This window comes from Seriola lalandi, unplaced genomic scaffold (assembly GCF_002814215.2).
Source record: "Seriola lalandi dorsalis isolate HSWRI2012SDOR001 ecotype SW California unplaced genomic scaffold, Sedor1 jcf7180002054889, whole genome shotgun sequence".
Taxonomy (NCBI): domain Eukaryota; kingdom Metazoa; phylum Chordata; class Actinopteri; order Carangiformes; family Carangidae; genus Seriola; species Seriola lalandi.
Window position 1 is genome coordinate 1,409,083 of NW_019525441.1, and position 22,190 is coordinate 1,431,272.

Sequence of the window (22,190 nt, forward strand, 5' to 3'; positions counted from 1 at the left end):
TATTTCTTACAGGAGCGAAGTTGCTCTCCCTCTGTAAGCTTCTCGCTTTCTCTCCCTCTTTATGTCTTTCTCTCTCCGGCTCGTTCCTTTTCTTTCTCCACATCCCTCAGGGAGTCTGCAGCCAACAGGGTTGTGACTGTTACTTCATTATTTGTGTTATTGCAAAGGGGAAGGGGAGAAGGCTTCCTCTACCTTATAGATTGGAAGATTTATACATTCTTTGGCTGTTGGACTGAAGAGGAATGGATATGTGGAGGAGGGCTTGTTAACGCTGACCTTACAAAGTGTATGGAAAGGGATAGTTTGTATTTCCTCATGCACACACACACACAGACATATTCAAGAACATGCACAGCTCCACATCTCTCAGCACAAACACACATAGAGGAATACTACTAATTTTACATAATCCCTTTTGGATACACAAGTACTTAAACACTCCCGTGCACACGGTCATGTCACACCTCTGAGATGCCGAGACAAACTACTTCCTCTAAGTAGAAATTTATAGTTGCCTGGTGGACTGTGTTAATCAGATTAAAGTGAAGTCCATCATCCTGGTTTGAGGGATATTTACTGTGTGTGTGTGTCTATAAATTTACTGTGAACATTTTCTGCACATGTTTACACATTCTTGGCTTTTTCATGCATGTGTTTTACATAGATTTAACTACTGCGAGCCCAAAGTATAAAAATGTTTAAGCACTCTGTAAATGAGAAATATTGAGGAAATCCTCAGTCACTGACACAATGTGCATTTTAAAGGTTCAAACATTTCTCAGTGGACCCTTGTTACTGAAATGGTTTCCCCTATGAAGTTGTGAGGTCACACGCTGGTCGTCAGGTGTACTAATGGATGAAGGGTTGGTGTACATTAGTGTGTGTTTTAAAAGGGACTGTTTTTTAATGAAGTCTTGTATGGTTATCTGTGTAGGGATCCTTGCCTGTATTTGACTGAAAAAACGATGGATATATAGTTAGTTTCTACTTTCATCGTGGGTCAACTTATAAAGTTTTACTCCTCTGTGTTAAAGTTTAGTGGACATCAAATCACTTTTAGCAGCTTGTGAGCATTTTTGCAGACGGAAACTAAAGGTTTCAGTGCTTTTGGCCGTCTTTAAAATATTTTCTGAAAGGGAGGCCAAGCAGTTAATTTTTTGCCTGTAGCCTTTCTTTTTACATTTTCTACTTCTTTCTACATTCTCCCTCCTACCATTAGATCGGACGCTTCTTTGGTCTTATCGACCCTGCCCTCATGAGAAGCCTGAACGACTCCCTGTTCACCTTTAAGCAGACCTTCGACTACCAGTCGCTCTGCGACCCCAAGAGAGAGAGCAAGGCGGCTGCAGGCCTGCGATCCGTCTATGTGGTGAGTTACATAAGCCAGAGATTATACACACACAACCTACCACACACACACTTAAGCACCCCATATGTGCACACCCCACACTTACATGTTCGCACATTTTGATATCCATACGTTTACTCATTTCCCTGCATGAGCATACAGACAGATGCAAGTACACATGCAGCCATTTTTACTAATAACTGCTTCCTCACACACCCATGCAAACACACAAACCGTCACTCACCGGGGACCCATAAATCTGTGTAGAGCAGATGAGAAGGGAAGCAGAGGGTATGCTGAAAGTGTTAGAGCGAGAGTTGCAGTAACAGTAACAGGATTAGGTGGTCTGGCGTGCTTGGCTAACACACACAAGTGATGTAGTAAGGGGCACTGTTTTTCATCACTTACGAAACACACAACTTGCAGTGAAATGATGCAGATTGTCGGCAGATATTACTCCAGAACTGATGAATTCGTCTTGGATCCTGAGGGGTATACATTTACTGGTAACACTAGGTAGAGGTAATAAGCTGATACAGAAGAAAGGGTTAAGGGTTAGAGTTGGGCAAAAAAAAATCCCCCTCACTATCAGGCAAATTTCCACATAATTTCCCATCTCGGACCATAAATGTGGACAACATGCTTGAGTGGCCAAGGTGAGATGAAAGCTTTCACGTACCTTCTGATCAAAGCAGCTGTCAACAACCAGTGATGCCTCTAACACGGTTAGTTAAGACTCCTTGATGACTCAACACACCGTCAACTGAAGAGAAAGCAGCGCTGATTGACCTAAACAAGGCCCTCGCATGCTAAGCTTAATCAAAGCAACATGTCGGGCCTTTTATTTAAACCGTGTGCTACTTTGTTTTCTCACTGGCTCTTTGTTTACATATTTATGCTCGCATCTGTTGAGGAGGATTTGTGCTCTAATTTCCTCTGAGAGAGAGGAAAATAAAATCTCCGGCTGGACCTTTGGTCTTTGTGCCTGGCAAAACTGAATGGTCTGCCGCCACTGTAAACACAAGCAGGATGTTCAAGTTGGATCAACCAGCTTAAAATCATTTGTTATACATTTCATTATAGACGTAATTTTGTCCTCTTATGATTCATTTTCATGTTGTTTGTCCCTCTCAGCCCACAATAGCAGATATTTTGAATTTAGGATGGTGGGCGACAGCTGCAGCCTGGTGAGTCTTTTTTTTCTTTTCTTAACCTTTTCCAATATGGTTGGCATTAGTGTCATCCCATTTTTTCTTTCAAATGATTAATAACAAAATGACACAGTATAAAACCAGAAATGTAATTGCTTAACTTCAGATCCTAATGGAAAGCAGGCAAGGATTTGCTCCTCCAGGATGGATGTATAGCATCTGTTTAATAGTTGAATTATTCCCAAGACAGTCAACATTCCGCAAAATCTTCTCTTGATTTATGCTCTGTCTCTATGTCCTGATGTCATTAACAGCTTGTTTTACAATATGTCCAATAAAATGGATTTTCTGGTCACACACAAACAATGTAGCCACATTTAGAGTTAAGTCATAGCATACAATAAGACATTTTAATGAAATACTGTGTGGACTTCAGCATGTTGTGAAGTTTTGATTCGCATTAGCAGTTATACAGATGATTTACTCCAAGTTATGTTCCATGAATCCAGACTTCTTGTCATCCTTGGGGTTTGTTTTTTGCTCTTAGGTCAATACTGCAACAGATACTGGTCAGCATCACATTCCCCAATTTCCTGGATGCAGGTGAGAACCCAGAGAAAAGATTTTACATTGCTTTTTTTTTTTTTTGCAGCACATCACAACACAGAAGTGGCTTTATTACAGAAATGAAATGGTAATAGATGTTCAATTTTAGTTACTTACTTTAGTTACAAGGCTTTAAAAGGTATTCAACACATGGTTCACCACACACCAAGAAAACATAGTGAGTCACAATAAATACACTTGATCACTGAATCATCTTGAGAGGAATTCATGTGGGCAAATGGGAGAACGGTCACTTGTTAAAGCACCTTTTCACCTGAATTCTCTCAAAACCCAGACAAAACCAAAACTATCTGCAGAGATATCGTCAAGAATAAATTAGAAAATTGTAGTCAACCAGCCTTTCAGTGGAGCAGGAGGAGCAACTCAGTAAGAGCCAGGCTTAAGCACCATAGAGTCTGAAGAGGCTGCAAAATGGAAATCCAATATGCTCCTGTGCATCTGGATGTACAGTAGGAGTGAGACAGTCAGCTGATTTTGGCACAGATGCATCATTTTTTAAAATAGTTATTTTGTATCGCTACAGATGTACGGACCTGACGGACAAAGATTTTTTTTAAAGCTGTTCTGCTCAGTATGAGCTCAAATGACAATGTGAAAGGCGTCGGTGTAAGTGACAAGTCTCCAGAGACTTTTAGGCTGAATCTTCCCTTCTGTTCTACTGAGCTTTTTAGTGTCTTGCAGCTCATTGTTTTGGCTTTGGCTTATGTTCCCCAGTGTTACAGTGTTAGTTCACTCTCACAGCGCTTAGCAAGCAGGTTTCCAAAAAAGGAAAAAAAGGAAAGTCTCATAAACTCCCTGTAATATTTGCTTACCACTAAACAGCAGAGCATATAGCAGGTAAAGAGTCACATATTTCCCTCAGGAGGCAGAGGAGACCAAAACAGAACTAAAAGAAGAGTGAATATTGGACATAAATTTGTCAGAGAAATTTGTGTGTGTATTTCTATATTTATTTATTTATTTTTTATTTATTTATTTTTTTACAGTATATGTTGTTTGATATATTCGTGTGTCCTTCTACAGCTGAAATGGATGATGAAGTGTCAGATGCCATGTCTAAAGAGGTCTGCATCACCAAGCAAACTCAATATTACTTTATGAACAGCAACGTGTCTTTCAGAGGCACAGTCGACTGCGAAAACTGCTCCAGGTAAAAGCTTCAAAACCACCTTCAACCCATGCACATACCATACATACACACTCCCAGAGAATGGTTAAGGTCCAAACACCTTCCCCGACCTGCAGTGATACATTTACATCCATGAGATACAAATGAAGTCCCCAGAGGTGGCACTCGAGAGGGCTGTAAAAATTCACATGCCATGAAGGTGAAGTCAAGTCACCAGCGCGGACCACCGTCTTGGCACGTTCGTGTGTGTGTGTGTGTGTGTGTGTGTGTGTGTGTGTGTGTGTGTGTGTATGTGTGTGTGTGTGTGTGTGTGTGAGACTGACTGTGCACTTCTGTGTGTACGTACGCCGTTTTAAGGCCCCCTCGTGCCGGCTAATGGAGTGCCTGCCCGCATGCCGTGCAGCGTTCCTGCACATTAGCCGCACACACGTTTCTTTTTAACGACCACCATAAAAAAGCAGAGAAAATCATTTGTGCACCAGCAACATGTGGGTTTCAGTAAAGGTCTTGGATGACAGTGGGGTGGCACAGCAGGTTTTTGTCCCCTTAGGAATAAAAGCAGTTAGGGAACTTGATTTTGCGATACACAGTGTTCTTTTCATTGTGTTCGCAGCCTGGGGTTGTGTTAAAGATTAAAGGGTTTGTGGAGTGTTGCCTAGTCATGTATTTATATACATCATATAATTACTGTCCACTTTCACAGCTCCTCGGTATAAAAGATATTAAAGTAACAGACTAAAATCTGTGTCTTCCTTTCATTGCTTTCTGGTTAAATATTCAGCTTCCTGCATCTCCTGTGAGCATGTTTCATTGAAACTTTATCTCTGTCTTTCCTGGACTCAAGCCCATGTGTCAACAACTGCTCTTGTGTCTCTTGTGTGTCTGCTTCTCTCCAGGCTCTACCACGCTGAAAAGCTGCCTAAGACAAACCTGGTCTTTATCATTGCTGATGCAAGAGACACCTGCTCGTACTGTGACGCCACTCCGATGAAACAGGAAGAAGAGCCGTGTATCCTTTTTACCTAACATAGCTTTCATCTGGCAGAGAGTGCGCACGTTTGCTTCAGCAAACAGATGTTTAAAAAGTTTGTTTTTGACGAGATAAACATGGACGGACGCTGATTATGACATGTTGCTATTAGCTGATACTTTTACCACTGACTGCTGAGAGGAAACTTTCCGTAAACAACAGAATGTTCTTTGTCCAAGCTTCTGTAAATGGGTTGTTTTCCGTTATCCAAAAATTTCACCACTCACTATTTCCCTCAATTGCATCTACTAAATCCCGCAGCCACAATATTGAGTGAGCATTTCCGCAGCAATTGACATTTAAAATTTGGCCCGGAATTCAGATGTGTCTGCATTGGGTTCCTCTCTGTGTCTGTCTGGCAGATGGTAGTGCAGGATAACTCAGAGCTGAATAGCTTATAAACAAATCTATGACATTCTCTCAAGCACACAGGGCTGTGGTCAATTAGAGATTAAGCTCCTTGGAAAACACAATGCTTTAAAATGACTGCCACATCATTGCGGATTGAGCAATGTGCCTAACATCCCCAAAGAGACAACTTGGTTCATAGTCCTTACACAATTAAACTGGATCTGCCTCATTTGCACCGTAATGTAATACATCCCAGTGACTTTCCACTGTAATCCAAATTTTATATATAATCATTATTTTCCATGTGGCAGTCAGATTCAAGTGTCTTTTGTTGCTGCTCTTATTAATACAAAATCATGTTATGTTCCTGACATTCCTCATCCAGCTGAAGGTCCTGACCCCTGTGAACTGGCTGACAGTCCTCGGTACAGGAAAGGACCTGCAGTCTGCTTTGATAACAATGAACATGTAAGTTGGTTTCATCAGACATGCACATGCTTCTAGTACAGAACAATTTGAACTGTACAAATGTGTTGCTAAGGGTGCTCTGTGTAGGGTTTCATCTATAACATTGCCAAGCTGCCAAACAGTGAGACTGTTGCTGCTTTATTTGTCTCATAAGTTTGCAGAAAATCCGGCCTGAAATTGGCAAAAGCCTTTCAAATTAAAGTGTGTGCCCTGAGGCTACTGTTTGGGTTTCACTGCTAAAATCAATTTATGTCAAGGAAGGTTTAGGCTTTGTTACATTTTACAGGACGGATTCTCATTTAGTTTCTGACTTACAGCACAAACAGAACTATTATAATCATCTGTAAATCTGTACCTAACATTTTATTTTGAATGCTCAGAGGTGGGCCTGGCCAATAAACTATATGACCTTTAATAACCATATAACATTATCTGAATCCAATATAATTAAACCTGCATTATCTTTTTTTCTTCTTATTTGGGGTAAAGCAACAAGCTGAAAACACAGCAGTGACATATTATCACCTTAAAAAGTTGATGTGGTTAGGTTGCCTATTTCTACATCCAGACGGGGGTTATAGACATTAACATTAATTTAGAGTCATGTATCTGGAAACCTGGAAAATGTAAGTCAGATTCTCTCTCTCTCTCTCTCTCTCTCTCCTTTTAGCTCTGTTTTGTTTCTAGCAACTATTGAGGATTCTTTAGCTGCTAAATGTTCTACTTCTAATCGCTAACTTCAATCAATCAATCAAACAATCAATTACTTTCTATGTCCCCAGTGAGGCAATTGGGTGTACAACAGTGGGATATATGCATAAGAACATAAACACATAAAAAACAGGGCACGTAATACAACTCCAAGGCTAAAAGATAAAGGACAATATGTTAATACATACAATAAGTTAATAAAAACAAAACACAAACATTGTGTTAGTAGATAATACATTAAAACAGCATCTACCTTTTCCTCCTGGAATTTAGGAGGGGATTTAGGAGTTGGGCAACACCTTGACATTATGCATAGTCATTTGATCCATAAGATGAGAATATCTACAAAATGTAACCAACAGCACAACCAAAAAAATCCATCTTTAACTAATCAGACAGCAATTAATCAAAAAAAAACATTATAGTTACATTTAAGGTTGTCAAGATAATTGTGACAATTTTTGCATTTTGGTGCATATTATCTAGCTGCACCTCTAAGTGCCTGTTATTGGGAGCATTTTTTCCATATGTTTTTTTTTTTTTTTTTTTCATGATGATACGTCTTGATCTGTTTTGACATTTCACCTGGAAAATAAGGGGTAGCAACAGCAGCATATTAGGGACCAATAAAAAACAGACCAGAAGGATTTCAAAAAAAGGTAAAACTTTCAGCCTCTCTGGCCAGAGCCCAAAATCCCTAAGCTGCTCTCCTGATATGGAAACAATATATCTGTGAAGAAATCCTACCCATGGCACCTTTCCATCACTAATATCTTTACATGGTGCATGTCATTTCATTTTTGTTTTTTTGCAATCCCTCGAAAGCTGTATGTGCACAGATTTCCCACGCAAAGACAAACACTCGGTTGTTACTCAACTTATGAATAACTAAGCTAAACAAACATTTTTATGAGCAGCACAGAATCTCTGCGTGTGAAACCTCTGTGCTTGACTGCTCTGTTTGTTTTCACTCTATAGTCTTTTTCCAATGTCAGACTTTTTTGGTCTTTTGAATTAACTCTTACGCCCGCACTGTCTTGCTCACTCACATACAGACACTCATATACACACGAACACCCTCCCACACACTAACTCTTCCTCTCACACTCTTGTCTCAGAAGTGAATGCATCCGTCTTGTACTACTATTTGTCTACTTAAAATAATTTTTCTGCCTTTTCTGCTCATATTTGCTTTCTAACTTCTTGCTAATTGTTTGGACCTTTTGCTGCATGATTCTCTCTCTCTCTTTCTCTCTCTTTCTCTCTCTTTTCTCTGTCTCCTGCTCTGTGATTGGCTGTTGATGGTTAGGATGAGGCCATGTGCCGAAGGAGCGCAGGCTCCCCATTGGTTTCCTCTCTGCTCATGTTACTGCTGCCACTGTTCATGTGCTGTCTCGGGTCAGTCCCATAATGCTAGCTCTCTCTCTCTCTGTCATTAACATTTTATCATTATCTTATATTCAATCTAACAGTCTTTGGCTTGTAACCTTTGCTCTCTTCCCCTGATGTTCCTATTCTCCGTTTGTTTTCCTCACCTTATCTTCTCTTCTATTTTTAGTCTTTGTTCCACTACTTCATGCCTTTTTCCACTGTTTTCCTGCAGTTATCATCCTTACCTGTCATTTTCTCTTACGTTCTACCACCATCTGTCTTCACCTCCCCCTACTTACCTCCCTGTCTCATTCTGATTCTCGCCAACATTTTCTCCGTCTCACCTGACTTTGAACTTCAAGCTATGCTCTTTGTACCTTTCCCCATCTATCATTATCCGTCTAGGGCAATCAACTCTAGTGTCAATCTCTACTGACATCTGATTACTAATGTAGCCAGACGCTAGCTAAAACTGACCATTCACTTCTCATTTGCATCCAGACGCTTGTACGTCTCTTAGCGATTCTCAACTGTTTCTCTCTTGGCCAAAAACATATCTAGGCAAGACATTTTTTCCCCTGTAGCTCTCCAGATGCTAAGCACACAGAGAGTATCATATCTGTTTTTGTCACGCATAATGGCTCAAAGTTTTCCAGTCAGGTATAAAAAAGACATTTTGAAGACTTTTGATATTTTCTGACTTCTGGCTTTCTGTTCTCACACGGAACATATTGTTTACAATGTTAACAGCTGCAGATTTACAATACAAAGTTCTTAGTAACTGTTGAAATGGTTTTGATTTCAGACAGAGACAGAAAAAATAGCCATTAAAGTCGATGGTTGCCAGCTGAAGTGATAACTGGCTCTGGCAGAGTTTATCAGAGCTAGCTATAGCTAGCTAGCTAATTCAGCAAATGTTAGCGCCACATATTGGTTAAATGACTTTTTAATGTTTTTAGCCAACTTACTTTAAATCTAGAATATTATAAAATAGGTCTTAAACATGAATGTGTTTGACAAATGTAACTCAATCTTAGGAAATGTTGTGGGGGTCGCTGGAATGTAGACGTTTCAAAATCCAATATAGCATAACATGGTAGCTAATGTTAGCTTCGTCTAACTGCGTCCAGCTATGATTGGACAATAGATGTTTCGGGGAGGGGTTTAGCAAATGGCCAGCTGAAAAGTATTTACTGTATTGGTTTTAACAAACAGTAACTTCACTTCTTTTCCTCCCTATGTGGCACCAGGAGGAGGACCCTGACTGTGGTGGGGCATCCGGCCTGACTCCCTCGCTTTGGCTAATGGTGGGTCTTCAGCTGGTGCTGCTCTGGGTTCTGACTGGCTCCAGAAACCACGCCGTCCCATCATGACCCCTGAACCAACCTGATCACACCCTCTATTGCCCTCCCTCTGTATCTCCAACATGGCAACCAGCATGCAACGCTGCCACCGAAATGATGAACGCCAGATGAGAAGCGCTTATAACGAATAAGCAAAAAATCCGTGAGCAACACATTCTGCCAGTTTCTTTTTTTGATACCTTCATTTTCAGGGGTTTCTCAAAGTGATTTCGCCAGGTGCAAGGGTACAAGTGACGAAAGAAACGTGTATCAGAAGATATCTGAACAATAAGAAAGACCTCGACCTACAGTTATCCTTCATCCCTTCAAAGGTCCCCGCCGGCTGAGATTAGAAGAATACAGAGATTAATTTTGATTGGCGACTTCTGAACTTTCTCTGGCTTGATGTCGCTGATGAGGGAGCTTGGACTGCCTTATAGTATCAGAGGGATTGAAATCACAATGGGAAGGACTTGCTGTTTGTTGAACATGTTGAGCAGTTATACTCACCACTGCCAGAAACAGTGCTGCCCTTTGCAAGCGTACAATTTATTTTGAATCGATTTGCAGTGGCTAGTTATTAGGTATTTATTGTTTTGTGGTTGAGAATTTGGCAAAGATTGCAGTAAGAGATGCCAAATTGTAACATCACATGCTTTTGTCCTTCATTTGCCTCAGTTGGGTTGCGTATAATATAATGTCGTCTCGGTCAGATTTTTAAATAGCACTACCCAGAACATTTTCACAATGTCTTTTAAGGACAATGTCTTTTAAGGACATTGCCTTCGCTTTCGCCTGGTGTTCTTTCATATATATACTGTATTTGCAGTGTGGAAATCATATTCATTGTTATGTTAATGCACAGAAACCAACCCATCAGCTGCCACAGAGCGCCCGCTTCTGAGTGTATGGATTTTAACTTTGTAGCTGAAACATCAGGAGTGGTAAATGTATCTGGATTTCCCGCCTTGTTGTTGGATTGCTCCAGTGCAAACTTTGTTGCCATAGCACGCATTAACCAATCAGGACGAGCCTGGCTGGTGTCCTGTGTGTGCTCAGTGGACAAAATCTCTAGTGCCATGTGGACTGTGTGATTCAGATGAACCCTTTAGCTTTGTAGACTGTGGCTACTGAATGGAGAGAAGCGTAGTAATTATTTATTTTATTATTTATTGGTTATTTGAATGAAGAATCAGGACAGCATGCTACTGTTTGTTTTATTGCCACTACTAAAGAAAATGAATGAGGGGGACGTGAGAGTTTGTACTTAACATTTTGTTCAAAGAAGGAAAGAAGTGCGTTTGTATTCACTGCTGTCACTTTTTAAATTAAATGACTACTATCTGCACTTCAATTCAAAGTGCAGCTGTTTTTTGTCTTTACAGGTTGATCTTCTAGCTGGAGAACAGCCTCTATTCCTGTGTAGTAGTGAGAGTCCCTCTTGCAGTTTATTATTCTGTGGCATGAGATCACCAAGTGGAAATCACTATATAGCGGCAGGCAGTTCATGCTTATGATCCTCTCTTTTGCTCTATTTAATTTCCCCCAATATAAGTTCATCTTGGTTCATTTTGTGTGTCTGTCTTCAGGTTCATATATAGAACATGCTGTACTTAACTTAAGCAAGAAAGTCTGCAGATGACTTACTGTAGATGGTTTTAGTGAAATAGTGTCATGTTGTTTGCAAGAGGGCAGGACAGTTAAATAAAAAAATAAAAAAATGCACTAATCAGCCAAACAACTGCTACAGAGCAAAATAAATTTACCAAAATAATAAATGATAACCTATTGCACAGGACCAAAACTGGACTCTCAAATCAGTTAAGTAGCAAACGAAATAAACCATTTTACTCATTTCAGACTGAAAATATAAATCCATCCTGAACATGCAGAAAATGACTTGCTGTATTTTTGAGGTTAATTTATGTACTCACATGAAATTGAGAATCAAAAGAAGATAATGTAATTAGATGGGAAATAATATGTCGGGCAGAAAACTGGGTTGTGATTATTTACAAAACAAGCTTAAAATCTTTGATATAAAAAAGTAATTTTTACTTAAACCATCTGCGCTTGTTTGGCGCTGCTGTCAACAAGTAATCATACAGTTTGATCGTGATTTAGGTGTCTGTTGGTTCAAGGAAAGGATTGACAGTCACAGGTTTTAATTATTCATATGTACAGTGGCAAAACAAACTAAGTGAACCTTTGGAATTACCTGCATTCATGTATAAATTTGTCTTGGAATATATGAGATCTTCAATTATTAACAAACATAATCTATTTTAACTAATATCACACAAATTATTGTCTTGTTCTTGTCAGATATTCACAGTGTAGGTTGGAAAAACTTTTTGAACCTCTCGGCTAATGGCATTAACAAAAGCTTACTGGAGTGAAGAGTTATCAAACCTGGATAACGTGCTGAAATGAACCATGCCTCACAAAACAGATCTCAGAAGACTTTCATTTGCATAAATTTGAAAGGGTTACAAAGTAATCTCAGAGAGTTGAAATATTCATCAGTCCACAGTCAGGCAAGCTGTTTATAAATGGAGACGATTTAGTTTTGTGGCTCCTCTTCCTAGAAGTGGGTGTCCAGCTAATATGACTCCAAAGACACAACGCAGAATGATCAGTAACATAACAAAGATCCTTCAAGTAGCAGCTAAAGGCTTAAAGTAATCATTGGAGCTGGTTAACATCTTTGTTCATGAGTCTGCCATAAACAAATCATGGTGTGCGGAGCGCTTCATCCATGGTAGGAGACCACAGAGGAAACCGCTGCTCTCCAAAGAAATGTCACTGCCCCCGGAGTTTGCCAAAGAGCAGCTTGACTCAGGACCGCTTGACATCATCAACCGTCATTGAGTGGAAAATTAATGAAAAATGAATGACCCGAAGAGAGCCACTCACACCAGACATAAGAATAAGAATATGTCTTAGCTGAAGCAGCTCTGTAGGAAGAATGGTCCAAAATTCCTCCTGAACATTGTGCAGGTCTGATCTGCAGCTACTGGAAGAGTTTGTTTGAGGTCATTGCTGCCAAAGCAGGTTCGACCAGTTATTAAATCCAAGGGTTCACTTCCTTTCCCCCCAGCACTGTGCTTGTTGAATGGGAGTGTGCAACAAAGACATAAAAGATTAGAATTGTTTGTGTTTTTAGCTTAGGGACACTGTGTTTGTCTACATTTGTGGCTTAGATGAAGATCAGAACATATTTTATAACCAGTTAATGCAGAAAACCAGGTAATTCTAAAGGGTTCACACACTTTTTCTTGCCACTGTGGGTTCTGTGTGATGCTTCATTAGTTCACTGCCAGAGCAGTAAACCGTTCTGTTACGACTGTTAAGTGATATCAGATAGTTTAAGGACGCCACTGTTCATCTGTTTGGCATTCACAATTCAACAGAAGTAGTAATTTGGTGGTTTTGGGGGACAGTTAATTCAGAACACCACTTAAACCAGGGAGTGCATCTTTTGTAAGTGTATATTCGAATAAACACTGACACATGTTCGCAGGAAACTATTTATTTTGTGGAAACGTAAAAACCATATAATTACTGACATTTGTCTGTGACCCTCTTCATAGTTCTTTTACCTCGGTAATTGCTGTTACATCACACTGAACAATGCCACTTTTTTAATTGTATGCATATCTACAAGACAGATCAAGGAATGCTAGCCCAGTCTTATTTTGTGGCGAAGCTCCACCACCATCATTAAACCACCACCATCATCATCAGTAACTTTCCCTGTGGTCTGATGTGTACTTTTTACTCTCAACGTTCTCCTCCATCTTTAACTATAACCTTCCAACTGAAACAATGTGGTGAAGCTAACAATGGTATTTATGCTCCTTTTACATTTACTAACACTCAAGAAGATCAAGTGCCATATAGGACTCTCTTATTCTCTTGTGGAGAAACCTATTATCCTAATATAACATTTATGCAACGTTATGAAGGCAAGATGCAAGTCTCATAAATTGTTTCCCTGTGCTGCATGGTAGTGGCTGATAATTTGTTTAAAAAAAAAAAAAAAGAAAGAAAGAAAAAACAACATATTCCTGCTTTAGTGTGTAATGTTGGGAAGCATAATATCCTGTGTGTCAGGTATTTATTCATGATATGGTAAGGTATGATCAGCTGTTACTGCCTTTCTCTTGGGGAGACAGCATTTGGCTCCACTCTGGTCTGATTCAACCGGGGAAAGGGAATCTGTTTGGCCAGTGTGAGGTTTGAATGCACTATTCTCATCTGTCTGAATGGTTCAAGCCATGTATGATTCACTGTATGGAGCATTCCAGTGATTTAGCAAGTTTTATCCCACTAACTACAAATCATGAATACTTTCCTGCTGATTTTTTATGTAGAAGTATATACCTGCTAATATCAGCACTGTCATTGTGAGCATGTTACATGCTAATGTTAGCATTTAGCTCAAAGCTCTTGGAGTGTGACTGAAGACTCTTAATCTTGATCCTAACTTGAAGGCAGACATTAGTTTCCATTCATTTGTGTACAGTATGGTAATCAAATAGCAGACTGTTGAAAGTTATTTGATTATAAAACATCACAGTGAACCTGAAATCTGAATAAATTTTGTCATAACTGATGTTTGTCAAGTTTATTATTGTTGAGAGGTGATGTAGTTCAGAATAATCAAATCAATCTGTATTCAAAGATGTCCGAGTGCTATTTGATTCTTCATATTTTTGTGTTTCCAGTAAAGACTGGAAGCTAGGGAGAGACTTGCCGCATATATTGATTGGTGTTTACATTACTTATAGTACTGAGTGTGTGTTACGCCCCCAGTAGCTGCCATGACGACATCCTGCTCTCTTGTTGAGGACTTCTCGCCACCACTTTGAGTTTACTGATGAATCGGACAGGGATGAAACGGAGAAAGAAGAGAACCATGATGAGGTCATTTTTCGAGCGAGGCCATATATGTTCAAGTGCAATGGGACATAAAAATTTAAATAAAATAAAAAATTTTAAATTTTTCTTCCAAATTAGTAAATGGCCCATAGTGCAGGATTTGTCATCAAACCTTTAAAACTTTTACAGGAAGAGAAAATACAGGGATTTTGATATAAACATTTTGGCGTATATTTGGCAAATAACAAGAGTTAAATGAACAATTAACACCTTTAAATAGGGCCTTTAAACTTCATTAAAGGCTCCATGAAATGAATACCAGCCAATCAATATCCACAAAAAGTCCCTCTCTAGCATTGTGTTTTTACCAGAAACAAGTAAATATGTGGAAACAAATAGAACTCGCATCTGTCGATTAATGCAGATCTGATGTTCACTGTGGTTCATCACACAATTCAAGCAAATTAGAAGTCTTCTGATTGGATTTTATACTATATGGAAATGAGTGGAGGCTGGTGACTGCCTGAAACAGACAAAAAAAAAGAGAAAACTTGTAACTAGTAGCAGTAGACTACAAAGTATAAATGAACTGTAGTTATTAATCTAAAAGCTACAACTAGCTAAGACTCTGGTCTGGTCATTTTGTGCAGAGTAATGATATGAAATGAGTGAAAATACACACCACCTAAAATGCTCCAACTTGACCCTTTGACACTGGAGAATGAACATGAGCTTCGTAGTTGTCCACATGTTCCATTCTACTCTTTAAGTGCTAAAATCAGATGCTGTCACCTCAGGAATAATATACTCACAATGTGATATGAAGTGTTTTTGATTCTGTTGGTGCTCTCTGTATGGGCCGTGTGGGTTGGCCTTTTCATTTCTGGAATCTTGAGGATTGCTTAATGTGTGTTTTTTGTGTCTGTTACCTTGCTGCCACTCTGGCAGACGATTGGCGGACCTGTCAGTCAGTCTTTCCCTGCCTTTGGTTTGAAGGCAGGCGCTTGATAGAGGCGTCCACCAAGTCATCCCTCACCCGCTTTGGGAGTGTCTTGGTGGGCCTTTCTGTCAGTCTCCCTCGATTGTGCTTTAATATGTTACACTTTAGTGGAACTTGATTCTCCAGAATCAGTCATGTAAAAAATTTGTACAAAAGTGATGTTGTTCTCAACAAAACAAAAAAAAGAGCAATGTTTATAATCCTGGGGAGGACAAATGTGTATGTGCAAATAAGGTATATTCAGAATAAAAGTTTATGATTATTATCTGTTGCATTGCCTTTAGAGTTCTGGCTGATCTCCTTTTCTTGCAAAATGTCATGGTTTTTTTTTCCACAGTAGATCGGATTTCGGTTACTTACTTCTGTCAAATTGCCAACACACATTTCCCATCCAAATGTGTGTGAGAATGAGAATGAAGCACCCTGAGTCTGCTCTCCCAGTGTCTAGCCAACATCAGAAACTGACGTCCAGCCAAAATCAACAATGTCCAGGAAAAGAAACGACGGAGGCGCAGGTCCAGCCACATCTCTCTACAACTTTGAATTTGTTTCAAGGACACGTCCATTAACAACGACCTGCAATGTGCCTCTGGTCATAAATTTGCAGTAATTTCTGTTTTCCCTACTGCATGTTGATAAAATGGTAAGTGACTTTCTCGTTAGCGCAGGCTGCTTTACACTTGAACCTGAAACCAGCTGTGGTCAAATCCAGATTCTTAGAGCCACTATTCTTCACTGCCCCCCAAAGACAAACTACAGGCTCATTTTACTCTTTATTATAGACGTTAAAACTAACCCTGGTGCTAGCCCACGAAGAAAAACTGAAATCCTTTAGGTGCGTGGGGACATTTTAAATGAGACCAATTACAATGTCTTTAATATTTATTTTTTAATAAAAAAATGGCCTTTATTGTTGGTAGAGCAGCTGGCGAACGACTATACAGAGACCAATAATATGAAATTACATATTTTACAGACCCTGTGACAGAAATTGATTACAACAACATCAACCAAGAATTTGTGAAACTGCCATTTTAGGTAAGTATGATTTGATGGACTCTGCATCAGTGAAGAAACTGAATACCAGTTCAAAAAATGATTTATCAACATCGCAATGCAAAGAAATTACATAGTACATTTCTTCAGCCCCCTTGGATTTTGAGTTATAAACCCTGTCTGTTATGTTTTGTAACCGCAGCATATTTTTCACAATGTGTAATCTCTGTTTTTAATGCATTCTCTTTCCTTGAGTGAATATTGCATGAAAGATTTATTATTATGTTTCTTTTTTTTTTTTTTTTTTAACAAAAAAAAAAAAAAACTGTGTTTTCCGGTGACAGCACCCTGTCTTTCTTGGACTGCACTGTTTTTCTCCCGACCTCTTCCTCTCCAAAAGTGTTATTCCTTGTCTGTCACGGATGAGTTGCGATGTCAACAGCACACGGTGGATTTCCTGCCAGGGGCTCTGGATTTCGCGTCTGGCAGCAAGATGACCCAGTCGGTTTACACGAAGAGGTCATTCCTGTTGTGTTTTTGATTGTTATCCTAAGTCCTAAGGCTTGTGTCTCTCTGTCACTGATTAATATCTGGCCTGAAGTCCCATAAGTAAACGGCCTCTAGGGTAAATATGAAAAGTTTATTATGTAAGTAATTACATTTGTAAGTATTAACAGTCCTCTCATTACACCAGCAGGTTTGTTTTTCCAAAATGGGCTTTCCAAAGAGTGTGGAGACGGTGTCACATGTCATTCTGTGCACCAGAATGAACCTTTAAGTGCTTTATAAAATGGGATCCCACATGCTTGACTGGGAACGGTAACATACTGTAGCTCACCACTTCGTTTAAATGCATGTGCTGCTCTCAAAACCCTCTCTGTCCCTCTTCTCAGCTAATGCTTACTCTTGCATTCTTCACTGTGCTAGATGACGAAGATATGGTTTCTGCAGTCTCCCCTCCAATTCCATGGAAGCGATCCTGCAGCGTGACTGGTTTCGGATTACTGAGGAGCGCATTGTCCCCACACGAAACCTGTTTCATGCCTGCAGACAAACCCAGCTGACCACCACTGAGAAAGTTTTGTTTTTGCACAGATGCAGACCACAAAGGAACCAGTAGGCACATGTTTGCTGGGAAGGAAGAACAACTTTGTGGCTTATGGTTGGAAAAAAACAAAAACATTTTGAGCCTCAACATACAACAAAGAGCAAGGATAAGACTGGAGGATTTTGGTTTGTCTCCACATCTCCTGTCCTGTAGCTCTTCTGTGTCATTCTAAAGGGCTGTTACTTTGACTCTGTGCTCAGGAGGGACAGCTGTAACCCCCCTGATCCTGAATGAAGTTCTTACCCCTTCATTTAAATTTCAAACACCTCATAAAGGCATTTGTTTGGCACTGGATCAAAACCCAATCACAACTGCTGTAGTAAATATCTTGTGATACTTAAGGCACAAGGGGATCTCATTACAGGGAAGTTGAGATTGATATGTTTAGCATATCTTGTTCTTCCTGTGCCGCTCTTATTCAGAAAGTCTGTACCCCGAGGCTCAGCCGTCAACTGCATGCAACTCCTTACGTTCTTGTGTTTTTGTAGATATTAGATTACGATGAAGGAGATTACAGAGAAAGTATGGCATTCTTTCACCATGCATACAGCTGGTAAGCAGCTCCAGGTAGCCTATTGAATCTGATTATAGTACAAACCCTGAATATAACATCTATCCCTATTTATCCTTAGAGTTGGGCTGCTGATATGAAATCAGTTCTGCTTTTATCATCGTCAATTTGATCATCTGATTCCGTGATAGAGTCTTGATCATTATTTAACTCTAAGATAAGCAGCTATCTCTGCAATCTAAATCTTAAAGCGTTCAGTTTGCTTGAATCCAACTAGGACGTACTGCCAACTTACCTGGTGCTTGTGCATGGCTGCACCCCCTGTGTCCAGGAGTGGTCACACAGGTGCTCGAGGGCGTTCTTTCCGTAAAGTACTGTCAGGGCCCCTGAATTCAGTCACCTCCACCATGCAGCCTGGGCATAAAATGGAAAAGGACTGAGTACTATAACTGCCTCATAGCCTTCCCCTGGTTGCATCACTTCGTCTCCTTGAATTCTGGCTTTTGTATGTGTTTGTTGTTTGGACACAAGTAATTGTACAAATGTGATTTATTGCAAACATTGTCAGACAGACCCGCCTGAGGATTCATGGTGTTGCACTCAGCTGTTACACATGGAAAGTGTCAGAAGTAGGGCTTTTGCAGAATGAAAAAGAAAGCTTGAGAGAGAATTTCAAATCCTACCTACACACACCTGGACAATCACTGTGTCAAAAGTCTCCAAAAATTTTTCCATGTAGGTTTCCAAAATTCAGAGAGGTGCGGACGGAGAGAGTTTCATACGCAAATCGTACACGGAGGAAGTGACTGAAATAAAGCGAGGAATGTTGTACAAACAAAAGCGGTTTGCACAAGTGAGGATGGCATAATCGACTTCAGGTTTATTCTTGTGTATGAAAACAACCCTGCAATGATGCAATTAGCAAAAGAAATTATTTACATTACCACCTGAATGCTCAGAGATAAGCTTTACGAAAAGGCCAATTGGTCTGGCAAAGTAGTATTTTCAAAACAACCTGAATCCCAAGTATCTGCCACCTGCTCCGTTCTCTCTGCACCACTTCGGAGCCCCGTTGGGACCTTTGTTACTTTGTGACTCATCTGCTGGTCATTTATGCACTCACTTTGTTGAAATTGCTGCAGTCTGGTAGCATTGGCTTCTCATGTTCCTTTCATGTTTTTTGGCCGCAGAGAAAGTGAGGCTAAAGTGGAGCCCCAGCTGTAACGGGAAAACAGAAAAGTACCCTCTGCAGATGTGGGACGCCCTCCCTCATCAGGCCATGCAGTGACCAGTACCAGCGGTTTGATGTGGTTTTTGAATCACCAACCTCACCTGCGGTTTTGTATCAGCTGTCCTTGACTGGAAACATGAGTGGTCCTTATCTCAGGGGAGAGCAGAGCAGAGCAGAAGGAAAAACAGAGGAGCACTTACAGATATTTTCAGACAGACTCGAGGTGAAAACGGAACAAGCTGTCAAAACTTTGTCTTTAAATAATGGTGCCCGAAACAGGAAAGGAAAAAAAATGAATGTTCAGCTACTCTTGAAAACTAATGGAAAAATTTCCTCCACTCTTGGAGATAAATTGAGAGTCTCAGGAAACACTTTTATTGATGTGTTTTAGAAACACTTGACAAACAGGATTCCATTCATCTCTGTTGTAGGCAAAAATCTCAGAGATGGAAATCTAAAAACTGAGGCAAATAAAACCAAAGCTCTCTGTATTCCTAGACATCATTACTAGAACTAATTAAGCATGTTTTGTTTAATGTTGGCGAGCTAAATCTCTAAAGGAAATGATCATTTGTTTTTAGAGGAGGGTTATTTGCTAACAAAGCAGTGATGCAGCGTGAATCAGTTACTCAAACTGAGTAAATGGTGATAGTTCATTGGATTGTCTATGATTTGTCAGCATCTGAATCTCTCCTGCTATGACTGTTGTTCCTTTCCTCCTGGCAGACAGATTTTTAACTGACCCAATGGCTGATTGGCTGATTGCCTTACAGGCTGACAGACCAAACAGACAGATTCATGCTCAGTCACAAACAATGACTCTCTTTGTTACAATCAGTTATGATGAGTCACAGACAGACACATATAGAAGATCAAAGAAGATCAAACTGATAATAGGCAATTACATAACACACATAAAGTGAGGCAGACATGTTTTATTCTGAGTGTGAGTTATTTCCTGTGCTGCGAGCTCCAGGTGTCCGATTCGGACAGCGAGTCAGCATTTTGACGACGTGTAATAACACTGTGTGATTAAGCACCAAGGTCTGGCGCACACAGAGAGTTGACTCTCCTAAAGATCCTCTGACACGCCAAGCCCCATCAACTGTGGCTAAACCTACAGCTGTATCACACAACTGGAGCTATATGCAGATGTGCACATTCCTAAAAGCCCACACACATATATGCATGCATAAAAAAAATATGGCCACAAACTTACATCTACACATAAACACTCATACTGCATACACTATTTTCCCGAGCAAAGGTGACTCCTCTGACTCATTTACAAAACTTCATCTCCAATGCGGACCACTCACGCAAACACACACCACCCACACACACACACACACGCAGGGAGGAAGAAATCAAAGGCATGCAAACAGGCAAGTGCAGCAACTCTCCCACCACTATCAAAGGGTTGGTGTGTGTGTGGCAGAGGGGTAATTAAATGCTGAGTAAGTGCAAATGTGTGTTAATGCCTAATTAGTGCAGTGGAAGTGGGCGAGAGAATTACAGGAACAGTTCAACATTTTGAAATATACACTCTTTTGCTCTCTTTCTGAGTGTGAGATAAGAGGCTTAATATCAGTCTCAATCTCATGCACTCAGGACATGATACCTACCTGAAAAAAAAATACTTTGCACTTTTTTGGGAAATAAGACTCTCCCCTTTCTTGCAAAGTTAGATGAGACGGTCGATACCAGTGTAAAATAAACATGAAGCTGCAGTACAACGAGTACCTGATTAGCTCTGCTTAGCATAAAAACAAGGGGAAACAAGGTTAGTTCACAAAATCAACTTCCAGCACCTCTAAGCTCACTATATCACATTATAACTCTTACCAAAACCTAAAGAGTAAAAGCGGCAAGTTGCAGTTTTATGTGCATGACTGTTTGGTGGCCCAGCACAGTGACAGTATTTCGCTACCTTCAGAGAGAGCCAGGCTAGCTGATTCCCCCTTTTTCCAGTCTCTATGCTAAGCTATGCTAACCTGGCTGTATAGCCTGTAAAGCGGATTTGGTGTCTGCACAAGCATAAAAGTACCAAAACTGGCAACCCTTTCTTTGATGAAAAGAAACCACAAAGTCAGTCTTACATTTCTCTGTCTGTGTGACTTTACCAAAAGTACAGTTTCGTCAGGTATACATTTGAACTTTGGACACAGCCAGGCTAGCTGTTTCCCCCTTTTTCCAGTCTCTATGTTAAGCTATGCTAACCAGTTGTGGCTGTATAGCCTTAGATATATTGAACAAACAGATACTGTAGCGTGGGTTAGCTCACATGGGTTTCCACATATTAGCATGGGTTTGGTGTCTGCACAAGCATGAAAGTACCAAAACTCAATCAACGCAACCAGCTGTTGTTTGCTAACAAATTGCTCAAGAATATAAGTCCTCCTTAAACCACACAGTCAGTGTTGCATTTCTGTCTCTGTGACCTAAAGGTAAGAAGTTCAATGTTGTTAAGTGTACATTTGAACTTTGGACACAGCCAGGCCAGCTGCTTCCCTCTGCTTGCAATCTCTATGCTTAGCTAGTCATGATTCAAGCTCAAGACATGAGACTGACATCAATCTTCACATCTTAGTCCCAGAACAAAAACAAGCATATTTCCCAAAATGTTGAATTATTCCTAACAATATGTATGTGTTTGTGAGAGCATTTCACCACCAGGGATGTGTGTTGGTGCATTGCAGGCGTAACTGAGGGTGTGTGCACACCACTGTCCCACTTGGTAAGTGTGTGTCAGAATGTGTGTCGCAGGCGTGTGTCTGGGCTCTGTGTTGAAGGGAGGTCAAACCTCGGTCCGGGTAATTTGCCACAGATGAAACCCGACTCCATTCCAGGGGACCAGCACAAGCAAACGTTTCAAAGCTGCAGGAAATCTATTAGCACCTGGTGGGACTCCCCCCGCCTACCCCCTATTCT

At 40.3% G+C, this 22,190-nt stretch overlaps 1 protein-coding gene across 1 annotated transcript in view; it reads left to right on the forward strand.

Annotated features, from left to right (window-relative positions):
- LOC111671920 (voltage-dependent calcium channel subunit alpha-2/delta-1-like) overlaps positions 1-15,678 on the forward strand; it is an 87,706-nt gene extending 72,028 nt beyond the window's left edge. The window contains exons 32-38 of the mRNA XM_023429167.2: positions 1,220-1,369; positions 2,483-2,535; positions 3,047-3,102; positions 4,150-4,276; positions 5,152-5,264; positions 6,022-6,104; positions 9,437-15,678. Of these exons, the coding sequence (XP_023284935.1) occupies positions 1,220-1,369; positions 2,483-2,535; positions 3,047-3,102; positions 4,150-4,276; positions 5,152-5,264; positions 6,022-6,104; positions 9,437-9,559 (705 nt within the window). The 3' untranslated portion in view covers positions 9,560-15,678. The remainder of the gene's footprint in view (positions 1-1,219; positions 1,370-2,482; positions 2,536-3,046; positions 3,103-4,149; positions 4,277-5,151; positions 5,265-6,021; positions 6,105-9,436) is intronic.
- The last annotated feature ends 6,512 nt before the right edge of the window (positions 15,679-22,190 follow it).